Below are 27,861 nucleotides of genomic sequence, written 5' to 3' on the forward strand. Positions count from 1 at the left end.
AAGTTGGAACATCTTATTAGTAATGAAACATCTTGTTAGTATTGACTAGTCTGCATCCTGAACAGAAATCCAGCAGATTATTACCATTATTTATTATTATTATTATTATTATTATTGCCATTTTCTCTAAATTTTACCCAAACTTTTCTATATTGTTATTATGTAACACCTCCAGGGAGTCCAAAGACTCACTGAGGGAGGTCACCTACTCTACAATTCTCTGTCTCCACCACTCAATCCACCAACTACAACTAACTGCAACTATGCCAATGCCATCTACCACTGCCACTACTAGTATTTCCACAGACAATCACAAACAACCATGCCCAAGCAGGGTTTGAACTCACAGTCTTTAGGCTGGAGAGCAGATATGCTAACCACTTGGCCAACCAGGCTGGCTATATCTGATGGGATTTAATTCCAACTCAGATGTTTAGATCTCCAACAAGGATCAGCTTTTCCATTTTCTTTATGCCAGCCACCTTCTCTAGTGACTCAGAAACACCTTGTTTAGCTTTTTCATGTTTGGAATACACTCAAACATTGCTGCTGTTAAATAGCTCTTGATCAGTGACTATGCATCTGTCTCCTTCCCATTTAACTCCTTTTCCATGCTATAGTTCATAAGCTTTTTATAATCACATCCTCTGATGATATAACCAGATCTAAGACACTTAACCCTCGTGTGCCATCTGTTACTGCCTAAGATTGTTGTTCCTTAAGAACTCGAGAATTCTCCTTATTCCCTGATGCTATCTTTACATTCCAGTCAGTAGTATCAGGGAATAAGGAGAAGCCTACACATTTCTTTGTCTCCACCTTCTACATTCCCTGATTGTAGCAACACCCCCCCCCCAAATATCTCATTCTGTTAGCCTCCACTTCACACCATACTGATTCAAAACCACTATTGTTTTTTTTCTCCTTGTATCTCTCAGCTTTGTGCAGGCATAATTCCTTTGCTATCATCAGCAGAACCCCCCCCCTCTCTTTTTTTCTTTCCTAAATGAAAGGATATCATCATATCCTTTCATTTCTATTCCCATCAAGATGCCATCCTCATCCAACCATATTTCACTTATTCCAAGTATTTTTGGGTACATAAACTCAATCAATACAATAATTTCATCTCCCTTATTTTTGATTTTTTTTTTATTCATTTGTAAATAAATATAACAATTAATTTCTTGGTCTGTAACCAGTCTTATTCATGATGTCCACATCTGTGACTTCTTCTCACCTGCTCCTGTCTGCTCATCTTCTGTCCCACATAGCATCCCAGACTCAATCCTTATGTATTTCTGGCTATTCCATTCCTATGCAGACCATCTGCATACATGAGTTCATTAACACTTTCAAATGGATTTGACTAGGTCAGTTTGTATTTTATTCACCTGTTGATATTTGCTTATTGTAACTAAACTTTTCAATTCTTATGTAGGTCCCTGAAAAAATAATCACACCTGGACTTTCAAAATGTACATAATAAACAGACATGCATAAATAAGTGAACTGTTTATCTGGAATATCATCATCATCAAATTCTTGACATGTACCCTCAAGGGGTGTACAGGATATTATGATAGCACTACATGAAAAATTTACATCATTACCCTATCGACAGTTTTCTTCCAAATCAATGTGTCATGACTCCAACATTATCAGATCTTATATTTCTGTTTTCTAAGGCACTTTTTACTATATTAATCCACCTATATCTTGGTCTTCTCTGGGTCTTTTTCCTGCCAACCTGGCAAATAACACTTGTTTTGCTAATCTTTTCTCTCCCATTCTGTTTAAGTAACCGGTAATCTGAGAATAGTTCTGCTAACACATTCCTGGATGATAACAATGTCAAGTTCTTTCCTAATATCCTTGTTTATAATATGATACTGCCATGATACCATCTGTTCATGTCCCTAATCTTTCTCAGGACTCTCATATCTGTGGTCTCTAGTCTTTGGTCAAGTGTTTTATTTCTAACCCAGCTGTCAGGTCCATAAGTCAAAATTAGTTTGAACAATTTCTTGTACACAGTTCATTTAGTGGTTTGACTTATTTCTCTCTTATTCTATATAAATTTATTCAGTTGACTTCCTGTTTAACTTCCACAATTTGGAAGTTTTACTTCCAAAATGTTTTACTTGTTCTATAGGTTCTCCATTCATGATGCAGGTGATATTTTCAGTATTTCTGCCTATTTTCATTGTCTTTGTCTTGTTGTTGTTGCTGATTTTCATACCAAATTTATTACAACAGTTATTCAGTTTAGTCAGGGAATCTTGCAGACTTGTACTGGATTCATTTAAAGTATAATATCATCTGCATAAAGTAAAGAGACTTTACTAGGAGTAAAATGGATGAATGAAAAGATTAAGTGTGAAATCTGGAAGGAGGAGGAGGCGCTGTGGAGTCAACATAAGATGAATGTCGGTAATGATCAGTTGCATGAAGAGTACAAAGGGCAGGCTAAGAAGTTGAATTGGTTGGTAAACACAGCAAAAGTGCAGTATAAGAAGTTAACCAATCAAGCTAAAAAAAGTCCTAGCGAGTTATTTCGATATGTGGCAAGTAGAAGAAAAATGACTATGGGGGATGATGCTAGATGACACTGGAAGATTGGTAACCAATGCAGAGGATATAGTTGAAAAATTCATTGATCTGTTTAAAAGTGTATTTCATCCTAGAGGCAACATCATGATAAGCTGAGTGTAGAGGGTATGGAGGAGGAGGAACTGATAGTGAAAGAGCAGAAAGTGTACGTGGAATTAAGTAAACTTGATGTTAATAAAGCAATAAGATTTGACAGGATATCGCCATGAGTCTTGAGGGAATACTCTATGGAATTAATGGCACTTGTTTAACATGACTCTTGCAACAGGACGAGTCTCAAAGATATGGAAGGTGGGAAAAATTGTTCTACTTCACAAAGGGGGAGGAAATAAGATTGAGGCTATAAATTATATGTTTCGGATTGTTGTTAAGATATTAGAGAATTTGGTGAGGACTAGGATATTTTTGTCACAAGTATAGGCACAAAATGAGTCGAACAGATAAACACTTGACTATCTTCTAGTGGTGGCTAGTGCAGTACACAGAGAGGTTGTCTGGGAAGAACTAGACCACTGTATTTTGAGATTAGAAAGACTCAACAATGCCAAAAAGTAAAATCATAAGAAGACTAACAATCTATTCTACAATCTGAAATCGATTTTAGGAATCACTTTGGAACTATTGCAATTTAAAATTTAACTTTTAAACACTTTCACAAGCAGAACAATCAGTTTTAACTTAATGCTTTAAATTGCAATAGTCCAAAAATTATTCCTAAAACAGATTTCACAGCAAAAGTAGATTATGCTTTAAATAATTTGACAAATACTAAACTGTTTTGCTGCATGCTGTGCTTTCTGGTCTTTTGATCATACCAACATATGCAACCTTAACAATATATATATATATATATAAATAACATTAGCTACCTACGATCATTCAAACCAGACTTATTAGATAGATGAGATACCTAATGGAACCATAACTGGTGACCATAACAACTCTATCCACCTTAGCTGCCCAAACTACACCTTTTATGTTATTCCTCTGTATTCATCAGAACTAATATTCCATATCAGATAATGAAAAAATTCAAATCCCACCCTCTTTGATCTACTCTGATGCTAAATTTCTTTAACAAAATGTAGCATTCATTGTATCTATCACTCACCAAATTCTGATAACCACTCGGATCCCTTTGTCTACTTATCTTTGCAGTCATCATCATCAAATTTTGACATGTACCCTCAAGGGAGGGAGGGGGGGTATACAGAATAGTATAACAGTACTACATGAAAAGTTCACATAATTTCTAACTTCCTATCAATAGTTTTCCTCCTGTTCAGTCTGTTCTCTGCCAGGTCTCCAATATTGTCAGATCTTGGTCTTCATTCTGGGTCTTTTCCCTACCATTTTGGCATCACACACTCACTCACTTGGCTAATCTTTCCTTTCCCACTGTGTTTAAGTGACCATACCACCTGTGATTAGCTATGCTCACATTTTTAAATACTAACAATATCAAGCCCCCTTCCTTCATTTTTAATAAGATTCTGCCAGCTCAGTGAAAGTCTTCTTTGCACCAAACCGCCCAAAGAAAGAGCGTCGTGAGTTCGATTCTAGTTGCCGACTAGAGGAACTTTTTAGAGGGCACACGGGGATTAAGGGTCTTGGATTTGGTCATCTCATCAGAGGATGTAATTATAAATGAGGTGTCAAATCATCCACCAATTGGTGAAAGTGACCATGAGGTGATTACCTGGGTGGCTGCCAGCAGTGCAAGGACCCCTGTGAAAAAAGGGTATATGTGGAACTACAAGGGGGGGGGGGTAATCATGAAGAGCTCAGGAGACAGCTTGCAGGTGTAGCATGGAATGAGGAGTTAGCTGGAAAAGAGATCAATGCAGCTTGGGGGATTTTCAAAAACTATTTAGTAGATGCAATGTCTAAATGTATTCCAAGGGTGAGAAGGTTAAATAAGGTAGGTGTGAGATGGATGAATAAAGAGATTAAGCATGCGATACAGAGAAAAAGGGCATTGTGGAAGCAGCATAAGAGAAGGGAAGTAACCAATTTCATGAGGTCTACAAACACCAGGCAAGGAGGGTGACTTGGTTGGTGAGAGTAGCTAAAGAGAGGTATGAACAGCAGTTAGCTAAGGAAGCCAAAAAGAATCCTAGGGAGTTCTTTCGATATGTAGCCAGCAAAAGAAAGAATGATTATGGAAGGATGACACTGATTGGAGGAAATGGCATAAAGACAGCTGTTGCAGAATGTGTGGTGGAGATACTTAATGAGCAGTTCATAAAGATCTTTCAATCTTGTGAATGTGACTTCATGGAGAGATTGAGAGCAGTTGATGATGAGGAGGAGAGACTGACTGTAAGTGAGAAAGAGGTGTTTGGGGAGTTGAGTAAACTAGATGTAAATAAGGCTGTGGGACTTGATAATATATCATCGCGTATTCTGAAGGAATGTGCCAGAGAGTTGACACCTGCCTTGACATATTTTTTTAATACGAGTCTTGCGGTCAAGTTCCTAAAGAGTGGAAGGAGGAGGTTATTCAATTTGGATAGGGAATCCTGCAAACTTGTACATAATTTATTTAGGAGTATAACACATATGCATAAAAGTAAAAAGCTCAGATTAACATCTTTGATTTTGATATCAAGTTTAATGCTTTCTTTCATAATGGTATCCATACAGATGATGAATAACAGCTGCAATAGTGCATGTTGTTGTCTTACACCTGACTTTACATCAAACCATCTTCCTGTACCTCCATGAATTCTAACTACTGACATACAACTGAAATGTAGACAGTATTGTTTGACACAACATCCCATCTCAGTATTCCTGTCCACAATCAAGTGGACAGGAATACTGAGGGATCTGCCATTAGCAATGACCTAACAGAGTTCATTTACCTACCAGAATATCAGACATCCCTTTTCATTCTGAAAACACCCTTGACATCTTCCTAACAGGTTCTCTTTTAAAATTCATGGATGTTAGCCTCCGCTTTGATAACTCAGACCACAGCTCTAAGTTTCTGAACCGTTATCCATAAGTTCTGTCTTGTGTCCTTTGGAATTAGAAGGGTGCCAAATGGGATAACTCCATAACTTTTACTCCTTTCAATGGTCTGACTATTGCTTTTCTTCTTATGATTCAAACACCTGCTCAAGCTAAATAACAACAATAATTTTAATTGGAATGATAATATGCATTCTAGACAACAACAACAACCTACGCCTTTATCAAGGGCTGCTCACTTTTTCATGCCATCCCTAATTCTCCACTAGAAAGAAATCAAAAGAATCTGAATAGCTTGAATAGTCCTGATGGTATCTCTTCTATTGTGCTAAAACTTGTGCTTCAAAATTAAACCAATCCTGTAGTGCCCTATCCAATCTTTTCAACTTAACTAGCCTCTACCCCACAGCAAGAAACAAGCCTACATTCAGTACCACCACCACAACAAAAAAATTGATAAAAGTCAGCCAACAAACTAGCATCCAACTGATTTCACTTCAATTCTCTCAAGTCCCATGGTGAAGGTTAAGTTAACTCCTTTTCCCCCTGGAGGCCCAACAGCTAATTAACAACCAGTAATATGGATTTTGCCATTTCTGATGTACAGAAGTGGCAAAAAAGAAAATTATCTTTTTTTTGCTCAGAAAATTATCATTCTATAATCTGATTTGATCCTTTGCAACTGAGTCACCAACTTTCTCGCTTACTCCTCATGCATCATAGTTTTTTCACATTTTCCAACTAATGCAGGAACAAAACATGCATATGTACTTTTACTCACTCTCTTCCTCCTGTACATAAATGAACTGCTCTCATTGATTTCAAATCCTATATGTAGCTTAAGTGATGACAGTACATTGTATTCCTCCTTTTTATTTGACAAACACTGTAGTACCCAATCATTAGAAGTCTCAAGAACAAAAAACATTGTTGGATCTCAGAAAACACAACATCATTGTTTATCATTACTCAAACAAAAGTAATATAAGTATTGTTTTAGACATGATAGATTATGAACAAAAGATTCAATTATGTTAAACGTTGAATTTTATGTTCTGTAAATATTATGGTAAAGACCATAATATTTATAGGAGAATCAACTTGAATCCCAAACCTTTAGTTGAACAAATGATCTCTTAAACAATATAGTAACTTGGCCAAAAGAACTGAAGAAAAAATTAAAGTCAAAAACATGTTATCATCATTAACATCATCACTGGGAGCTCCAAAATATATAAAGAAGGCACCCAAATACTGAAGGTATTGTTTTGTTTTGTTGCTTTGTTTACTATAAGTCTACTTTTCAGTTCTTATGTAGCTCTCTGAAGAAGATGATAGTTGGATATTGGAAAGACACATACACACACACACTTTTTTTTGTATAAAATTTCACTTCTTGTATGCCTTTTATGTAGAAAAATATTTTCCATTCTCTTTTCTACAGAAAATGATTGTGCAAACACGTCCTACAAAATAACTATGGGAAATGTAGAAAATACATGTGAGAAAGAATAAGTATCTATGCAACAGAAAGTGAAGTAGATTGGTTAAAAAATTAAAATGAAAAATATTAGTTAATAGACCCTATTTGAAAGTCAGAGTAAGCAACAACTCACCCTTTTCAAAATACTAATCCGATATTTCAATTTTGCATTTTCTGCTCTCAGAACCTCTAGTGCAGGGGGTACTGGAATATCCTCAAAACACCCATTTTTCCATTTTTTTAATTCTTCAAATTCTTTTATCAAAAGTATGATTTCATCTTCCTAAAGCATATAAAATAATGCAAGAAAAATTATGGAAGAAACATCTTCTAGAGAAAAGTTAATCAAAATTTCTATACTAATTTCATGTAAATTCTATAGATATTTGCTCTTTTACACACACACAAATTATATATATATATATATATATATATATATATATATATATATATATATAAAATGGACAATAAAACAAAAAGATAAGCAAACCAACATAGAAATGAATTATGTTTGTATATGCAGAAGTATCCACAATAAGGGAAATGCAACTGTTGTTTCGGCCAAGTTTATTCACCCTACGGTATGATATGAATGGTATGGCTATCTTAGAGGACATGGAGAGGATAGAGATCCATGAGAAATTCATAGTCAACTATGAATTTCTCGTAAAGGGATCTGGGGTGATGATAGATTGCGGCCTAAAATCTCAGGATTATTTTGTTAAAATTTTAAGGGCAGCACAGCATATTATGGCAATAATGCGGGCACCCTGATGTATAGAAGCATGTTATGATTCCATTGTATAATGTTCTAATCAGACTACATAGAAATTATTGCACAGATTTACCTGATTTTCAAAACTATGAAAAGATGATGGAAAGGGTTCAAACCTGATTGTTTAGGGTGGTGTCTGTGAGCTTCTTTAATAAATACAGGAAATTGTTAAAAATTTATAAGAAACTATCAAGAAATTGTAAAATAAACAGAAATAAAATAACAGCATTTCTTTCAGACCATTCTGGGTGTATGCATGGGTAGAGAAAGAAAGAGACAGAGAAATACATGTCCATTAGAAAAGGACATTCTAATTTGAACTGTCAATATTTATTGAAATATTTCATCGCAGCACTATATATATAGTGTAGTGATAACTTCAAGTATGGAGCTTTGATATTAAAAAGCAGCTAAAAAAATTAATCAGTCTGAACAAGAAATATTCAGACTGATTCAAATTCTGTAAATACAGCAGTCAGAGCTACTCAATTTTAAAGGTATTTATATAACTTCCTAGAAGAAAATGCCATTAATTGATATTAGATTCAGGTCAAATGCCTCACTAAATACTGGCAATTCAAACTAAACCTTTCCCTCTGCTGATAACCTTATATATAAATATTATTATTATGTGACACCTCCAGGGAGTCCATGACTCATCGAGGGAGGGCATCTACTCTACAACTCTCTCTCCCAAATACACCAACACCATCTACTGCCAACTATCACCACTAGTATTTTTACAGATAATCACAAACATTCATGCCCACGGTGGGATTCGAACCCACAGCATTTTGGCTGGAGAGCGGATACGCTAACCACTCAGTCAACCAGGCCGGCAAATATTATTACTTCACACCTCCAGGGAGTCCAGAGACTCGGAGGGAGGATATCTACTCTACATCTCTCTGTCTCCACCACTCAATCCACCAACTACACCAGTGCCATCTACCGCCCGCCGCCACCACCACCACCACTAGTATTTCCACAGACAATTACAAACATCCATGCCCAATGCGGGATTCAAACCCGCATCCTTTTGGCTGGAGAGCAGATACACTAACCGATTGGCCAACAGGCCAGCAATATATATTATGATTTTAGCAAAACCTTAAGAGGGAACACACACACACTGGCATATGCAGCATGCTATAATGTTGTTTATTTCATCTACACCCATATTATCAAGAGAATTTCTGTGGTGAAAGTTTAACCAAATGTTTGATTTTAAAGATAATAGCAAGCATCTTATATTTAGGTACCTATCATCAAGGAAAGATTACATTGTATCTGTGTTTACTCAAATACTTTTTTTTCCTTTTTTAATTTTACCTACATAAACACATGTCCATGTCATACACAGGAATTCAAAGATAGATAACTAAGTTTTCATTTTCACAGAAAGCAGCCCAATTTCTTTAAAATTAACATTTTATATTATCATCTTGTATATGACAATATGCTATTCTTCTCCTTGTACAGTATTAGTAGTTCTATATTTAAGTGAGATGACAGTTACAGACCCTCATATTTCACCACTCAATTCTCTCCTGCATGGTGTCACTACTTACATAATTTTCCTTTATATCAGTATGTATGCAGTACTTCATACATACATACATACTGAGATATGTATGTATGCAGTACTTCCATCTCAACCAGGGATTTCCTTTGCATTTCCCCAACAACTTTTCATAACTCTATCCTATGTACTCACTCTCCTTAATGCCACTGTGTTCTTCCTTCTTTCAGATCTAGGACACTAATTATTGCTCATATGCCCTTCTTTCAAATTATATCTTTCTTGGAAATATTGTATATCTACTTAACATCTTGTGTGAGTGCTAATCCAATTATTCTATCCCTTGCTGCATCAGCACTTTGCTGTTCGCTTTTCTCTTTATTATTATTATTTTCTTGAGATCCATGGAGTCGCAATACTCATCACAGAAGGTCAACTTCCCTACCATTTACACTTTCACCACCTTCTTAGGCAATGCATTTCATGCTCCTACTCTCCATGCAAAAATCTTACTTCTTACTCACCCTTTTACTCATTACTTTCTTTTCTAAGAAAGGAATAATCAAGAGGAAACTACTTCCAGGGTTGGTCCCCTGTCCTTGTGCCTTCCCCTTGTTCTACCATATGAAAAATCTCCTTGGTGTTAATCTGATAATAACTCTTCAACAGTATGATAGTTATTATTTGGTCCTTTTCACTAAAATTGATATATAATATTGGATTTATTGGACCATGGTTTTGATAAACATTTATACATAATTGTCTACTAGTTTCAAAAAGCCAGACAGACACAACTGGCGAAACTAGTCAATGATTATGTATAAATGTTTATCAAAACCATGGTCCAATAAATCCAATATTATGTATCAACCCTTCAACAGCTTAAATGTCTCAATCATATCTTTCCCCCCTCTATCTTCTATCCACCAAACTCTGCAGTCTGCAGGCCTTCAGTCTATCTATCCTCATAATCAATATTATACAGTCCTAATATCATACATACTGTATATTTGTTTTATTCATATATATCTTCAGTTGTCTATTTTCTAATGCTCTCCAGTTTTCTGTGTTACACAAATCACACTGTCAGCATACAACAGCCCATCATCTAACTCTCCTCGTGCTTGCCATTACCACATTCATAACAGTATAAAATTTAAAAAGGCCTTAACATTCTAATTTTCATATTAAATTTCTCTGTTGGCCCTGCATAAATTTTGACACACAAGGAATCATTGTATATTTCTTCATAAAATGCACATACTTTTCTTGTAGCAGGTTCTTTCTCTCAGGCAATTCCACATATCCATATTACCTTGCTTTGACACAGTACTGTAGCATATGCTTTCTCTAGATCTATAAATATAAATCCAAACTGTTTTTCCATTACCTCTTCACTTAGTTACTTTTACTTTCTCTTACTTTACCTCTTAACTTAGTCCCATTTAATTATCTAAGTGAGATCAGCTCTGAGAGATAGTGAGATGTTAGAAAACCCATTATTCCTTATAAATGGATAATAATGCATTGCTCCTTCACTTCTTTTACAATTAAAATGTAATGATATTCTAGTGTTCCTCCTTTTATCCAAGCTGAAGTAAGCAAAATTATGCACCATATATCTTCCTGACCAGGCTACTTGTATATAGGCATCAGCTCACTTCACATCAATTATTATTATTATTATTATTCAGGCCTCCATGGAGTCAAGAGACCCATCATAGGAGGCCTGATATGATATGATATGATAGACTTTGTGTTTCTTAGGAAACACAAAGTCTATCATACCACTCCTTGAACTCATTGACCGTTCTTGCTCTCACCACTCTGTCAGGCAATGCATTCCACGGTTCAACCACCCTCCACGCAAAGAAACCACTCCTCACTCTCTTGTCATCGCTCCTTCCTGCTGTTCCACCAAGTGAAAGAACTCCCCAATGTCCACCTTGTAACTGCCTCTCAACAGTTTAAAAGTCTCGATCATATCACCTCTCCTTCTTCTATCCACCAAACACTGCAGTCCACATTCCCTTAGCTGATCCTCATAACTGATATTGTACAGTCCTAAAACCATCTTTGTTATCTGCCTCTGTACCCTTTCCAGTTAATTTATCCCCTTCAAATCCTGGGGACCAAATTTGAGAACAATAGTCCAAGTGTAGTCTGATTAGGGGATTATACAACAGAATGATAACTCTTTTATCTCTACAGGTCAGCGTCCTTCTCAGTATTGCAGCAATCCTCTGGGTTACCTTCACCACCTTTGCAATATGCTCCCTGAATTTCAGTTTTCTATCTATCATAACCCCCAGATCTCTTGTCTCTCCTCCAATCGAGTATGCAGCCTTCCATCAATGGATCCCAAACTTCAAGACTTTACATTTTGCTGCATTAAACCAACACCCAAATTCATTTGCTCATCTGTCTAGTTCAGGGGTTGCCAAACTTCTTTGACCCGTCGACCCCTTCAAGAGTTTCTTCACTTTTTTATTGACCCCTTCTATTTTACTATTACGTAATCGTAATAGGACAAGCAAAAAAGACGCTTATGTGAGTTTTTAGATTGTTTATTTTATAGTTACAGTGTTTATTGTATGTATAATATAGTATATATTATTATATTGGCTTAACGTCAAAGGGATACTTTTGACGTCCTTCTTAATATTAAATATTTCATAGGAAGGATAAAAAATATATAAAATATAAAATTTTATTTTGAAGTCATTAAGCAAAAGTAATAAGTCTAAATAATATACCTATAATAAATTCATCCGTTTATTGGTAAATACGTCATTTTGGCCTACTTGATTGGCCTCCGTAACTAATTTCATGACCTTGCTCCATCTTACAGGTCCTATTCATGTCACTGTTCCCACAATTCACTCTTAATTGCGTTGTCATTCAGGATGTAGGTAATCCAAGTTAACCGAATTAAATATTACCCATACAATGATGTCTTATATTCTTCTATTGACCACCAATCGACCCCTAACAATGTTATATCGACCACTTTGGCGATCACTGGTCTAGTTAATTTAAATCCTCTTTCAGGGCTGCCACATATGCACTATTACTGATAACCCTTCCCAGCTTCACATCATCTGCAAACAAATGAATATCCCGTTGCAATCCATTGACAATGTCATTAATATAAATTTTGAACAATACAGGTCCCAGTACTGAGCCCTGTGGAACCCCTCTTGTAATCTTCTGCTTCCTTGGTATTGCCCCACCATACACAACTCTCTGATACCTATCAGATAGCCAATCCTGAATCCAGTTGACTAACCCAACATTTAAACTCATGTACTGCAACTTAAATATCAGCTTATCATGTGACACCTTGTCAAATGCCTTTGCAAAATCCAAAAAAATGGCAATATATGCCTTTCCCTCATCAACTACTCTTGTCACTTTTATTATAAAAGGCAATCATATTACTAAAGCAAGAGCATCCCTTAACAAATCCATGTTGATTCTCACAGATAACATTACCCTTATCTGCCCAACCCTGTATATAGTCCCACACTAATTTTTCTAAGACCTTAACAACTACTGGTGACACAAAAACTAGCCTATAATTAGACACTTCCAATCTGCTACCGCCCTTATGCAACGCACTATCTTGCCTTCCTTCCATTCCTTGGGTACCTTTCCCGCAGCTAGACTTCTATTGAAGAGCCAGGTCAACAGAGCTGTCAGTTCTTTAGCACATTCTCTCAAAACATCTGGTGAAATACCATCCAGTCCCACAGCTTTACTGACACGTACTCAGTATTTGGAACACTCTCTTCTCTTGCAGCTCTAAACCCTGAACCTGCCCTATCCCTCTAGTATTAAAACCTTCTTCTCCAGGATGAAATACTCCAATAAAATGCTCATTGAACAACTCCACTATGTCCTTTGCACCTATTCCCATTTTTATCCTAGAATGTCATTCCTCCACAATCATTTCTCCTCCTACTGGCCACATAGCTAAAAAATTCCCTAGGATTTTCTTTGGATCTTAGTGCCATTCTCTTCTCATATTCCAGTTTTGCCTTCCTCACCATACTAGTCACTCTTCTGGCTTGTGTCTTATATTCTTCGTGCATCTGCTCTCCACCCCTCTCCTTATATCTCTTCCATAATCTCTTTTTCACCTGCAGTTGCTGTTTGATATTGTTTGTCATTCATCCACTTTACCAAATTGTGTCCTCTTCTTCACTGGAGGAATACTATTGCTGCTAACAAATATTCCTTCAAAATTTCCCAAGCACTAATGATATCCTGGCCTTCCAATTCCACCCTCCATGGAACTACCCCAAGTTGATATATGTAATACTATTATAATCACCTGCCTAATAATTCCGCATACATTCCTTTTTCTTTGATGCTCCTGCATGTCTATTCATCTTCCAAGTCAAAACCACATGGCCACTCTCTCTCTCTCTAACTGGTGGGAGAAATGTCATCTCAGTAATTATCAGCTCTTCTGATGATATGACCAAGTCCAAAACTGTTGAACCTCTTGTTCCTTCTATTAGATGCTACCTAAGACATTTGTCCCTCAAGAATTCTAGAAATTCCATTCCCTTATTACTACATGCATTTTCCTCTTCCCAGCTTATACTGCTGTAGTTAAAATCTCCTATAAGAATCATTCTTCTTGCACTTGCCAAGCTCAACTGCCTACACATCTCCTGCTCCCCTCCCCCACCCTCTGTGCTCCTTGGTTTGTAGCAACACCCTACTAAATACCCTGTCTTGACCACTTCTATCTCACACCATATGCTTTTAAAACCATTAGTGTCACTGCCTCTACTCTTAGAGGACATAAGTCATCACTTATCATAAGCTGTACTCCACCACTACATTTTCCTTTCCTATCCAGCCGTAAAATGCTGTACCCTGCTACTTCAATTCCTGTTATTAGATCATCTTCCGTCAACCACATCTCCGAGATAACAATAATCTTTGCCAGGCTGATGCTATCAGTGCCACCAATTATCTCCTTTATTTCGGATACTTCTGGCATTCGTATGAAGCATAAAGATGTCACTGCTTCTATACCTATCATTATCCCCTCTAGATCTCACTGGACTCAGGGTTACCTGATGTCATCCCCCTTTCCCCAAGCACCCATTCCCAGAAGAGGCCACCCCTGCTACCATCCACCCTGGGAAATCTGGTTTCCCACAGCACTGACACACCGACTCGTTCAGAAAACAGCAATCTCTCCAGATGCCTTTGTCCTTCCTCATTCAAATGCAAATGGTCTCTCACATACAGTTCCATTGTAAACTGTGTGCTATTTACTTACTATTCATATAAGCCACTGTTATTGTTCTTTTTTATATATTCCTTTCTTATTCTCACTATTCCTTCTAACTATTGCATACTTAGTTTATCTACCTTTCGCACTAAGAGTTTTATGCCTATGGATACTAGAAAATTTATTTCATAATTCTGCGTCACCAGTATCTTTTAAATAGCATAAAACTCAGTAATACGGCTGTTTGATTTCTCTCTCTCTCTCTTTCTCTAACACAAATTCCTTCAGTAAAACTTTACACAAACAGTCGTGATCTATTTGCACTTAACTATACGCTTCGGCTATCTCACTTGGTTTCCCGCTCTTAAGTTCGCATTTATTTAGGAACAGTGCATTGTAAAATAAACAATCAGGAGGCACTCTATTGACATATAATTAAAGCACATTTTATTTACATAAAAAAGACAAAGTACATTAAATAAGCAATAGGGAGGTTACTCTCTCTCTCATAACTGGTAATTAGTTTACGGAATTAACAACGCATATAAAGTATATTAATTAAAGGTAACTTTAATGAATAACTTCTATATTTCGGCAATGTCACATTGCCATCTTCAGGAACATAAAGATATGGTATGTGCACTCAGGAACTAACACAAAGCAAATGAGGAAGAAAGCAAGAAACTAATATTGTTCCTAAAGTCCTAATGGTGCCCTCTTGCAGGCTAATTTGGTAGTCTTGGCAGTTGGGCTGAAGTTCTCATAATGAAAGTCTCCCAAATTTGGGGCAGTTTCATGCACCCAAATTTGTTGAGGTTAGGAACGTTTTTTAGAGCTGCTGAAGATTCTAAAAAACGTTCCTAACCTAAACAAATTTGGGTGCATGAAACTGCCCCAAATTTGGGAGACTTTCATTATGAGAACTTCAGCCCAACTGCCAAGACTACCAAATTAGCCCACAAGAGGGCACCATTAGGACTTTAGGAACAATATTAGTTTCTTGCTTTCTTCCTCATTTGCTTTGTGTTAGTTCCCGAAGTGCACATACCATATCTTTATGTTCCTGAAGATGGCAATGTGACATTGCCGAAATATAGAAGTTATTTATTAAAGTTACCTTTAATTAATATACTTTATATGCATTGTTAATTCCGTAAACTAATTACCAGTTATGTCTAACCAACGTATAAGTCTTGCTACTAGAATCACTCTCTCTCTCTCTTTCTCTCTCTCTCTCTCTCTCTCTCTACCTATCCTTATATACTTTTGGTATAAAGAAACAAACTTTCCTTTTTCAATATTATATGACTATTCAATATAATTACTCTCTTATTTCTTTGCTTAAGAAAATCAAATTGTCGAGACTAATTTACTCATAAAGAGATTAGCTAGCTATCGCAAGTTATCTTACAATTTATATTCCAGTTAACAACAAATCAGAGGACTCTCTTATGGATATTTCTTATCAGTCCATCTACGACATATCTCTTAGATTACAAAAACAATGTACATAAAAGGATGTAATACACTTACAGAGGCTCCTTGTCACGACACCTTCCAAAAGTCTTGCATCAAAGTCTCTATGGTTTTTCCTTCATCTCAGGCCTTAGGTTTCCGTCCGGAGAGTCTTGTTTCGGGGGGGGGGGGGGTTATGTTGGAATATCAGCGGGTCTTGGACTGCAACCTTCCCAGTACCCAAAAGCTCAGGCAAGAAGTTTCAGCATACAGGCTTGAAGATCGTTCTGCAGCTTTTGCCTTCGGTTGACTTCCCGCAGCACTAGGACATTCGACGGCACTTGGCTTCAGCTGTTCTCCAAATTTTTCCTATTTACAAGGCTCTGCAACTTACATTCTCTCAATCTGTCCTTGTACTCCACATTCCAAAGACCACTGACCAACTTTGTGAATTTTCTCTGGACCCTTTCCAACATATCCTTGCCACCACAAAAACCCAGCGATCATATCTGTGCACAATAATCCATATGAGGCCTGATCGAGGCCTCATACAATGGCATCGTGACCTCTATTTCTGCATGACAGGATCCTCTGCATCATTGTTCATTATTGTTATTACTATTCAGGCCTCCATGGAGTCAAAAGACTCATCGTGGGAGGTCCTTCCTAAGAAACACAAAGTCTATCATACCACTCCTTGAACTCACTGACCATTCTCGCTCTCACCACTCCATCAGGCAATGCATTCCATGGTTCAACCACCGTCCATGCAAAAAAACCACTCCTCACCCTCTTGCTCACAGTTTCCTTTCGTAACTTCCAGGGATGGCCTCTTGTTATCACTCCTTCCCGCTGTTCAACCAAGCGAAAGAACTCCCCAGTGTCAATCCTGTAACTGCCTCTCAACAGTTTAAAAGTCTCAATCATATCACCTCTCCTTCTATCCACCAAACTCTGCAGTCCACCTTCCCTCAGCCGATCCTCATAACTAACATTGTACAGTCCTGAAACCATCTTTGTACCCTTTCCACAGTTAATTTATCCCCTTGAAATCTATCTATCTATCTATCCCAATGGCTTTAACAGGCCTTTAAGGCCCACAACCTTCCAAGCATGCTTGGATTTCGTAAACGAAATACGAGGATAGAATGGTCACGCCTATGCCTCATTCTTGGCTGTATTTCCCTGTGTGTTCACGGGGCTGGTTTGCCTGCTTGCGGGATGAAAAACACCAGATAAACTGGCGGAAAAAACCCTACTGCCTGCGCCCAAGACCGGCTAACTTGGCTATGGCTGAGGAAGATCCTTCAGCTCCTCACGTCTCCGACGGGAATCGAACCTAGGCCACTCCTTCCCCAGGCATATGGTTGCGAAGCGCAAAATCACTAGGCTAACCGCGCGGACATCCCCTTCAAATCCTGGAGACAAAATCTGAGAACAGTCCAAGTGTGGTCTGATCAGGGTCTTATACAATGAAATGATAACTGTTTTATCTCTGCAGGTCAGTGTCCTTCTCATTATTGCAGCAATCCTCTGTGTTACCTTCTCTACCTATGCAATATGTCCCCTAAATTTCAGGTTTCTATCAATCATCAACCCCAGATCTCTTGTCTCCCCTACTTCTTCCATTATCTGATGCGACAGATTAACAGAACAGCAGACGAGCATGGAAACTGGTGAAGAATTTAAGCAATGATCCAACTAAAACTCCAGTTTAAGTAACAGAGGTCATGCCAAACCAGATTGCTTACCAGCTATTATTGAATGGCAGGACAGAAGATACTGAAACCCAATCTTACGAGCATTAAAGAAGCTGAGACTAATTAGCCTCTCTCCGTTCTCCGAAGAAGAACTAAGAAAAGCTATATGTCACCTGAAAGAGATTAGAGCTGCTGGGCCGGACGCCATTCAGACAGAACAGATCAAGCATTTCAGTCCGGTAACCATCCAATTGCTGGTGAAATTGATGAATAGGTGTGTAGAATCTCTTCAGTTGCTCAAATTATGGAGGAAAGCTCAAGTGGTAGCTTTACTTAAAACGGGAAAGGAACCTACAAAGTCGAAGAATTTTTGCCCTGTTTCTCAACTCTGCCACTTGTATAAAGCTTTCGAATGAATGATTCTGGAAAGAATAGCAGCAAACATTGATGAGAAACTTATACCCGAACAAGCCAGTTTCCGTCCCGGAAAGTCCTACTGTGGCCAAATTCTATATCTCATGCAGCACATCAAAGATGGTTACGAGAAGAAGCTTGTGACTGGAGCAGCTTTTATTGATCTTTCAGTGGCATATGACACTGTTAATCACAAGAAACTGTTGGTCAAGCTGTACCAAATAACGAAAGATTTTCACCTCATGAATGTAGTGAAAACCATGCTCCAGAATCGACGATTCTACATAACTTTGCAAGGAAAGAAGAGCAGATGGAGAAATCAGAAGAATGGTTTACCTCAAGGCAGCATATTGGCCCCGATGTTCTACAATATTTATACTAACGATCAGCCAACCCACCCACAAGTGAGGAGGTTTATCTATGCCGATGACACAGCTATATGCAGTCAAGCAAGGAGTTTTGAAGAAGTTGAGAAGAGGTTGACAGAAGCCTTAGAAATACTCTCCAATTACTATGAGGCCAATTGCCTGAAGCCTAATCCAAACAAGACTCAGGTTTGTGCATTCCAAAAATGCCTCGAACATTGCAGCAACCCCAGATATCTTGGAGTTAAGCTGGATCGTACCTTGTCGTATAAAGTACATTGCCAGGAACTAAAAGGAAAAATCTATGCAAGAAATAACATCATAAGAAAAATTACCGGCACGATGTGGGGAGCTCAACCAGAGGTACTTCGCTCGAAGGCTTTGGCATTGTGTTTTGCTGCAGGGGAGTATGCTGCCCCAGTGTGGGAGGCATCCGCCCATGCAAAACACGTGAATGTGGCTCTAAATGATACCATTAGGATCATAACCGAATGCCTAAGACCAACCCCAGTCAACAAGCTGTATCCCTTAGCATGCATAACGCCACCAGGCATAAGATGTCAAGTGGCCGGTGAGATGGAGGAAAAAAAAGCAGATGCCGGATGAAAGACATCCAATGTACGGCCATATCATCACGACTTCTCGACTCAAATTGAGGCGCAGTTTTATGCAAAGAACTAAATCATTGATCCATAAATCTGAGGAGCAACGCCTTGTTCTATAGAGGGAATCGGTTCAACTTCAAGAAGCTCCCATAATTAAGGAAGAGTTAACCAAGGGATATCACCTACCCTACAGCACCTGGAGGACTCTGAACCGTCTTAGAGTGAGAGTGTCCAGATGCAGAAGTAATCTGATGAAATGGGATTATGCAGATGATGACAGCTGTGATGGCAGAGTTGTCCAAACTGACGAACATCTTTTATGTTGCCCAGATCTAATCGATGTGTGTTCCACAGATGACATTCTGACGGTCAATGACAAGGCGATACAAGTTGCTGTTTTTTGGATAGAGAGGATATGATTGGTGTTCTGGACTCGGAAGGTAAAGTAAAGTAAGTATCTGATGTGATGTCTTCACAACTTGTGCAATGTAACCCCTGAATTTAAGGTCCTTGTCCACCATCACTCCTAGATCTCTCATCTACTCTACTTCTATTAAAAGTTTCCCCACCAAGTGTATACTTTGCATCCCATCATTGCTTACCAAATCTCAAAACCTTACACTTTGCAACATTAAACTATAGTACCACTTATCTGCCCATTCATTCAATCTATTCAAGTCCCCTTGCAAGGCCATAATATCTGCTTGACTGCATTGCTCTCCCCAGTTCTGCATCATTAGCAATATCATTTCAATATTTATTTGCTTTTCTTGTTTTAGGTATAAAAGCATTGTACTTCACAGGTGTGTAAACTTCTTTAGTGCAGTCATCTATACATATTTGGTAATTCTTATGACTTAAACAATACAGAAAGTTAAAGGTGTCAAATTGAATATTACAAGGGACATTCTGAAAGTAATGCCTGTAATATGCACAGTACTTGGGGCATGGGTGAGTGGTCTAGTCTGTAATTTTAATGTAATGATACAATGGAATTTTTATCTCCCATTTTATTGTATACACAATGGATTCATCCATTGTGTATATTTATTAATTTATTTATATTTGCTTGTAATATTTAATTTTATCATCAACAATCCTATACAATTCTCTTATTTTGTATAAAAATAATAAAAATCCATCTTGTAGCACTTAGGAGGGCGAAGGGCACTAGCAGCACCGTGTTTACCACAATGTTATATTGCTATGTGCGCAAGCATATGCACGTCATAATGAGATGCTAGCTATTAGTGTAATGCGGCACTGTCCGTCACACAGTTCCTCTGTTGTTTATATGCAGTTTGCACCAGTAGTAGAGTGTTCGTAGTGCTTATCGTGCTTACTCCGTCTCTTTAAATATTTGGACACAATTAAAGGATTTAATTGTAATGTACAAATAATGTCGATAATAAACAATATTTTTTCATGTTTAATTTTTTTAAAATTTTTACCATAATTTTGATATTTTATCCAAACACGTAGTACTTACAGTGTGTATACGTATATTTCGAAAGTTGCAGCACCCCCCACGATTTCAAGCCATGAGCCGCCAATGGATGAATCTTTTAAAGTGTGTTGAAGCATGTAACACAGTGCATAGTAATCAAATTTTTGATGTACAAGAATGACAAACTGTCAATACTTTTGAAATTCATTGTGGATTACATAGTTTTTATGGTGAAGCAACTGTACATGCTGTACACCATTGAGTATGAAGAGCAAAAGACAATGATAGCTTTTAATTTTTCAGGGAATGACAACGTATACTAGAATATTAATCAAAAACTTTAATTAATACCTTCCTATGTTTCGGCAATGTTACATTGCCATCATCAGGGATCACAAAAGAATGATATGTACACTAACACTAAGCAAATGAGGCTGAAGAATGGCAACTGAAGTCAGTCCTACAGTGGGCTAAATTTGGTTGTCTTGGCCCCTGGGCTGATGTTCTTAGAATGCAAGCTTCCCAAATCTGGAGCAGTCTTATGCATCCAAATTTGTTGAGGTTTGAGAAGTTTTTCAGAGCTGAGGCTGATTCCAGAAATAATCTTTTGTATTTTTATTTGCTGTAGTGTAATAAAGTGGCCTTCTTCCAGTGTATTCTGTGGTGAGTGTCCAATGCATGGTCAGCAGGTTCCTGAGTGGCTGTATTGGTGAAACTGGATGTAGTCCTTGTTTTCGGATATCCTGATATTGGCTATTCTGCCTGTTTGGCCATAGCAGAACAGTTTGCCACTGCAATGGACCTGATGTTAGGCAATTAATTAAAGAAAATTAGAAAATAAGACCAACAGCACACTGAAACTGAACACTGGACTAGCATAGATTAGCCAAATTGATACAGAATTGGGTTACAATACTATGTGCCCATGCCAGGTCTGCATCAACTGATAGTAAAATGAAACAGATGAGATAGAAGTTTGCTGAATGCTCCTACATCACCAAAGGGAATAAAATAGTTTTCCTCACATAATTCATGAGTAGGGAGGATGAAAATTATGTCAATCATTATTATCCTGACATTAAAATTTGGTCTGGGAAATATTGCCATCCCACAACAAAGACCAAAAAAGTCCAAGACTCAATTTTTGACTAGGAAATACATGCTGATTGTATTTTGGGACAGCAAAGGTATTACTGACCAAGACTACAAGGTAAAAAGGATGACAATAAATTTGTAAAGTTACATATGAAGACCTTGAGAAAGTTAAAACAATGAATTATGTTCATGCAAAGGAACAGTCAGTGCTTCTGCAACATGCCAATGCAATGCACCACAGGAGCATGCCTGTGGTGCCTTGCATTGGGACATTTTCTCCACTATTGCACTCTGGAGAAAATGTACTGAAAGGCTGGAGGAGATTATGTGGAGAAACAGCATAGGAAAATAAAGCAGAAACTTAGAACTATTTTTATTTATTAATACTGTCATCTCTTTAGAGTGGGAAGCTATCTCAATGGAGGCATTACTTTTGAAAAACCCTTCATAAACATCTGATTTTATGCACTTCATTTCAAATAGAATAGACATTTATCCTCAGATGCATAACATTTACAAATTAAAAATCATACAACTACAGGATACAAGTAAGATTGTCTTTGCTGCAAGTTGGTTTGAATAAATTCTTAGTTGCTTATTTAGTAGCAGGGGCTACAGTGTATGGGTGTTGAGGCTCTGTGTATGGCACCACACCAGAAAGGGCACTATTAACATCATCTTTATTATTCTGAAATTTTTCTTTTATATAACTCTGTTAGCTCCAAATATGAGAGGTTTGTATATTTATTTATTACGACAATTTTCCAAAGATAGAAGTGTCTTGTTCTAGCAGATTCAATACATATATATCTTTCTGCATCAACTTCAACTTCCTAATTTAAGTAAAATTTAATTAAATGTAAAATAACAATTGTCATGTTAAATTAGGACATCATTTTTACAAAACTATCTATATGAAAGAATGGTTCTCTGATGTTGTCTTAAATAGAATATAGCATTGATGTAGTTAATTTATTTTATTTCATTTATTTATTGTAATTTTATTTTTTTTCATTAGAGGTCAGGCCAGAAGAATAACCGTTGATCAAATCATTGTCTCTTCAGCATACTGTGTGAAATGTAATTTAGCTTGTTTCTGTATATATATATGTATACTCCAAATGATGACATTAATATGAAGGTCGAAATGTCAGGAAATTAAAATAATTATTTATAACATGGTTGTAGATTTCATAATTTGTGTAAAATGAATGCTGATCACCATGTAACACTAAAAGAAAGGATAGTACAGCAATTGTTTATTTGTTGTTAGGGGAATTTCATCAGCACAAAAATTAACTGATGTCAAGATTTAGTGGCTTGTTACATTTTTACATACATATATTATTTCTCCCCCAATGTTAGAAAGAAAAAAAAAATGAAATAACAGAAAATGAAAAGTCATTAGTTAAAGAAATGAAAGAAAATTATTTTGACTGGTTAATAAATTTCTTGAGAAAATAGATGAACTGTCAGAAAAAAGGATAACACTTCCGAGCTAGTAGTTTCACCAAATTTAGTTTTAGTACAGATATTTAGTACAGTCCAATGGAGCATGATGCAAATTCTTCTTATACCTCCATGTTAACCATAAAGAATGGAAGATATACCCTCCTCCAAAAAAAAAAAAAAAAAAAAGAATGCTGTATACCTGAACTGACAGAAATTACATTTTGTTTAATGGATTATTTATAATTATAAATTATAATTATAAATTTAAATAAATTATATGTAGTCAGCCTGGTTGGCCAAGTGGTTAGCGTGTCCGCTCTCCAGCCAAAAGGCTGCGGGCTCGAATCCCACCGTGGGCATGGATGTTTGTGATCGTCTGTGAAAATATTAGTGGTGGTGGTCAGCGGGAGATGGCGTTGGTGTAGATCAGGGCTGTCAAACCTTAGGTAATCCAAGGGCCGCATTAAAAAAATTTATCCGAGGGCCGCATCACAATGCATATCTAGTAATTTGGTGAACAGCAGCGACACAACCTCGAAAGCTGAACAAACGACAAACACTAATTGCACATTAATCACGCACTCGCGTTTCCTGTGAGTGACCAGAGCATGTGAGTTTGAACCAAACAGTGTAAGAATGCTTCTTTGACACATCTAATATTTGAATAACATGTGGGTATATAGTGATGTAAAAGCACCAAATACAATTACCAACATCGAGATTATTGATTAGTGATAGAATTAAAATATCTAATACGCATTTGATTCAAATTGTCATTTAATTTTTCATTCGTGAAAATCAAAACCCACAGGCAGGCTGCATGCTCCCCGCGGGCAATGCTTTGGACAGCCCTGGTGTAGATGATGAAGATAGTTGCTGTTGGTGAAGCTAGAGAGTTGTAGAGTAGGTGCCCTCCCTCGATGAGTCTTTGGACTCCCTGGAGGTGTCATGCAATTATTATAATAATTAATATTTAACTATTATTATTATTATTTGACACCTCCAGGGAGTCCAAAGACTATAATAATAATTTCAATATCAAAGAATAGAACAATTATCCACTTCAAGTAAGAATTTAACTTTCCATAAGTAGTACAGTTACTAAGTTTTCAAAAACTTATTACATGAATTCTTCCAAATTATGGGGAAAAAAAAATCACCAGATTCGTTTCTTGATTCTCCAAGTATTCTGCATTTGGTCTATATTGAAAACTCACTGGTGATGATGGGAAAAAATCAATGGAAGAATGAGAATGGGTGCAAAGATTGGCAATTATTCTTAGTATGCATGAAAAAAGTGAAACACACATCATCAATAGTATTAAGTATTCAAAACTAAAATCTGATTTTGTAAAAAAAAAAAAAAAAAAAATGCTGTGTTGTTGAACTCGTAATATATATTATTCAGTGTCTGGCAAAGCAATTAGAGCATTCATAGAATCATCCAAGAATCATCAGCTAGAAGCCAATGCAAAATTTGACAATATTATGGCAGAACAATTAGGCAGAATACAAACATTAACAGATAATTAAAATTACAGCAAATGATGAATTACATCAGTTTGAATAATGAAGAAATACTAATTTATTCAATTATTTGACATACAACTCGTAACGAGTAGACCAGACAGATTTTCCAAATACAAATCTTTCTTGTGAACATTATTGGGGGTGGTGGGGGATTTTTTTAGTAGATGACACAATCAAAGAAGGATTATACACATTTTTAATAGACTGCTTACAAAAATAATTTTCCTTACAAATATGTATGGAAAATCTTAATGGATTGCAACAAAAGATCCTGGGGGGGGGAGTCTAGAATATCGATGTTCCTTGTTCTGTGCATGCAGCAAATATCTCTTTGAAACCACTGATTTTTTTTTTTTACATCGTCAAAGAACTCTACCCTTCAATGAAACATTGGAGTGTACTGAAGATGCATTCACCAAACAAATTTGAAACCATCAAACAACTTTACAAGAGCATATTTAACATCATGCCACTCAAATGGCAATGTCTTTTCGAAATTGTTGCTGATATTAATAAAGAGATACATTCTAGACAGATTCAAGCCAAATGTATACTTTCAAAAATATCCACTTTTCAATTTATTTGCTCAATAATAATTTCACATGGTGATTTATGTAACATTAATGTTATAAGCAAAATGATGCATGAAGGAAAAATTCAATGTAAATAACTCTTGTGAAAGCACTGAGGAGAGAGAGAATAAAACCAAAGAAGTAATGTTTACAATAACTATACTATTGATGCTAAACAAATTGCAGTCTCTTAATATTGACTCCAAATAATCCAACATAGAAACTAGAAAGGATGGAGAAGACTCATTTTAGCTGTTAATTCCATGCTCAGTCCATCTATGATGCAAAACTAAATGTCAAAATAAGTTTGCAATCTTAGAATTTCAATTATTTTGCCATCCATGAAAATACTAGCCTGACTACAGGTTTGTATAATGGTATTAAAATCTCCTTTCTCCTATATAAATGAAGCTTCTTTTAATTAAACCTACACTCCATGAAGCTTTATTAGTTGTTTTATTTTGCCGATATGATTTCTGAAGTGCCCTACGGACCAAAATACTCAAATTCTTATTTCGGTGTCTTTTTTTTTTTTTAAAGCTATTAATTCAACTTATATCCATTTAATTTATCTCTTTTATCAAACCGCATATATTTGCATTTTTTAACATTAAATTTTAACCCCTAATTTCTTGGTGGCCATTTAATCATTTAAGATTGTCCAATGAAATATCCCATCAAGGGAAAACTTCAGTAATCACGGGAGTAGTAAATTCAAGACCTGATGCTGGACCATGTCATACTTCATGTAATATACATCTGTTATATTATCTATAGACCGATCCCTCTCCTTTTTTCTTACTTTCTTTTCTTCTTGCTCCCCCCCCCCAACGCTATTAGAATATTTGAAGGCTAGGGATGAACCTTTCCTACCGTTACTCAAACATAACCTGCCTTCACACCACTGATTTTACTTAATGAAAAAAGAAATTAAAAAGTTTTGCATATACCACAAGAAAAAAGTTTAAAAATAGTAAAAAACTTTCAGATGTGAAGACCAATGTAGCCATTATTCCTGGTGTTGGATGTATCAGTCAACAAATCATTCAAGAACTATGTATGAAAATTCTACATGGAGTGGATGGCAGCCAGCGGCTACAACCTGACTCTGGCAGGGAAGATTAAGAGACCATCATTAGAACTGGATTTTGAGAGCTTGGGACATGATTTTGCCAGAAATAATTAAGAAGTTATTTAAAAACCGACATCTCTAATGCCCTGATGGGAACGAACATGATGCTATTTGGGTAGATTGACAATGCACAGGAGAAAACTGCTCTCGAAACATGACGATTAGGAGATTCTTGGTAAGTCATACCCATTTATAGTTTTTTTAAAAATTATGGTGATCTATGATTTTGAAATGATAAAAGGACCAATAATGAAACTGTTTGTTTTCATTTAATTACAGAAGCATTGTTGCTAAAGATTCAAATATATCGAGTGAAGTTGAGTGGCTGATTGTGTAAATAATGTTGATAATTAAAATTTAAATGCATTCATTTTATAAATAATGTGAGCAATTTATTTATTCGTTTGTATGAGGTTCCCCCCCCCCCCTTTCTCACCTGTCCATTAGGGCAGGTTGAGCCTACTTAATGAGGGATTAAGTATATGTATTTTATAACTGTAAATTTGTGTGTTCATGGGGCCCGGTTTGCCCATTCTGAGGGATGAAACACCCAAGTTACTGGATGAACCCCCCCCCCACACCTCCATATGAGACTGGCTAACTCACCTTTAGTGGAATGATGGGAATCAAATCCAGGTCTTTCTGATCAAAAAGCTTTATCTATACTGACTGAGCTGCAGAGGCTCTATGTGAGTTATATTCAAGTAAATATGATATTTAGCTATTTCATTATGTCTTATGCAGTGAGAGTTTGCCTTTTCTCTTAGGTATTTGCCTCACCTAGTAGGCTGAGGTCCCACCTGGCCAACGTGGGATGAATTGGGATCAAAACCTCCCAGATATATGGAAAGGGCCTCTGCAATCCTACCACTTTTTTTTCTTTTCTTTTTTTTTTTTTTTCTTGCAGCGACTTCACTCCAAAATGCTAATATGATTGTACCTTATAATATATCTCATGCTGCATTAGTAGTCATGCAGAATATCAGAGCTATATTTAGGGTTTAGGCAAAGAGTCCTATAGTGGCTTTGCAACCATATGACTGGGGAAGGAGTGTCCCAGGTTCGATTCCCGTCGAAGACGTGAGGAATTTGAGGATCTTCCTCAGCCATAGCCAAGTTAGCTGGGCTTGGGCGCGGGCAGTACAGTTTTTTCCATCAGTTTATCTGGCGTTTTTCATACCGCAAGCAGGCAAACCATCCCCGTGAACACACATGGATCTACAGCCATAAATACTTAACCCCCATGAGGGGGGGGCTCAACTCGCCCCAATAGGGACAGGGGAAGAAAAAGGGAGGAAACTCCATACAAATAAATAAATGCTTTTTGGGTGGAAACGTTCCATGTTTCTCCACCATATAAGAAAATAGCCCCTGACAGGTTGCTTTGTAAAGCCTAATTTTTGTTTCCAAGGTCATGAGGTCTGATTTCCATATATTTCTTAGATTCCTGTGTTGATTGAGAGCTTCATAT

At 36.9% G+C, this 27,861-nt stretch overlaps 1 protein-coding gene across 1 annotated transcript in view; it reads right to left on the reverse strand.

Moving 5' to 3' along the window:
* The window catches only part of ArgRS (arginine--tRNA ligase-like protein), a 222,651-nt gene that overhangs the window by 182,722 nt on the left and 12,068 nt on the right, over positions 1-27,861 (reverse strand). The window contains exon 2 of the mRNA XM_090395884.1: positions 7,206-7,355. Within this exon, the coding sequence (XP_090252010.1) occupies positions 7,206-7,355 (150 nt within the window). The remainder of the gene's footprint in view (positions 1-7,205; positions 7,356-27,861) is intronic.

The sequence above is a fragment of the Typopeltis vanoorti genome, chromosome 7 (genome assembly GCF_054136105.1).
Source record: "Typopeltis vanoorti isolate ZY-2024b chromosome 7, IOZ_Tvanoo_1.0, whole genome shotgun sequence".
NCBI classification, from domain to species: domain Eukaryota; kingdom Metazoa; phylum Arthropoda; class Arachnida; order Uropygi; family Thelyphonidae; genus Typopeltis; species Typopeltis vanoorti.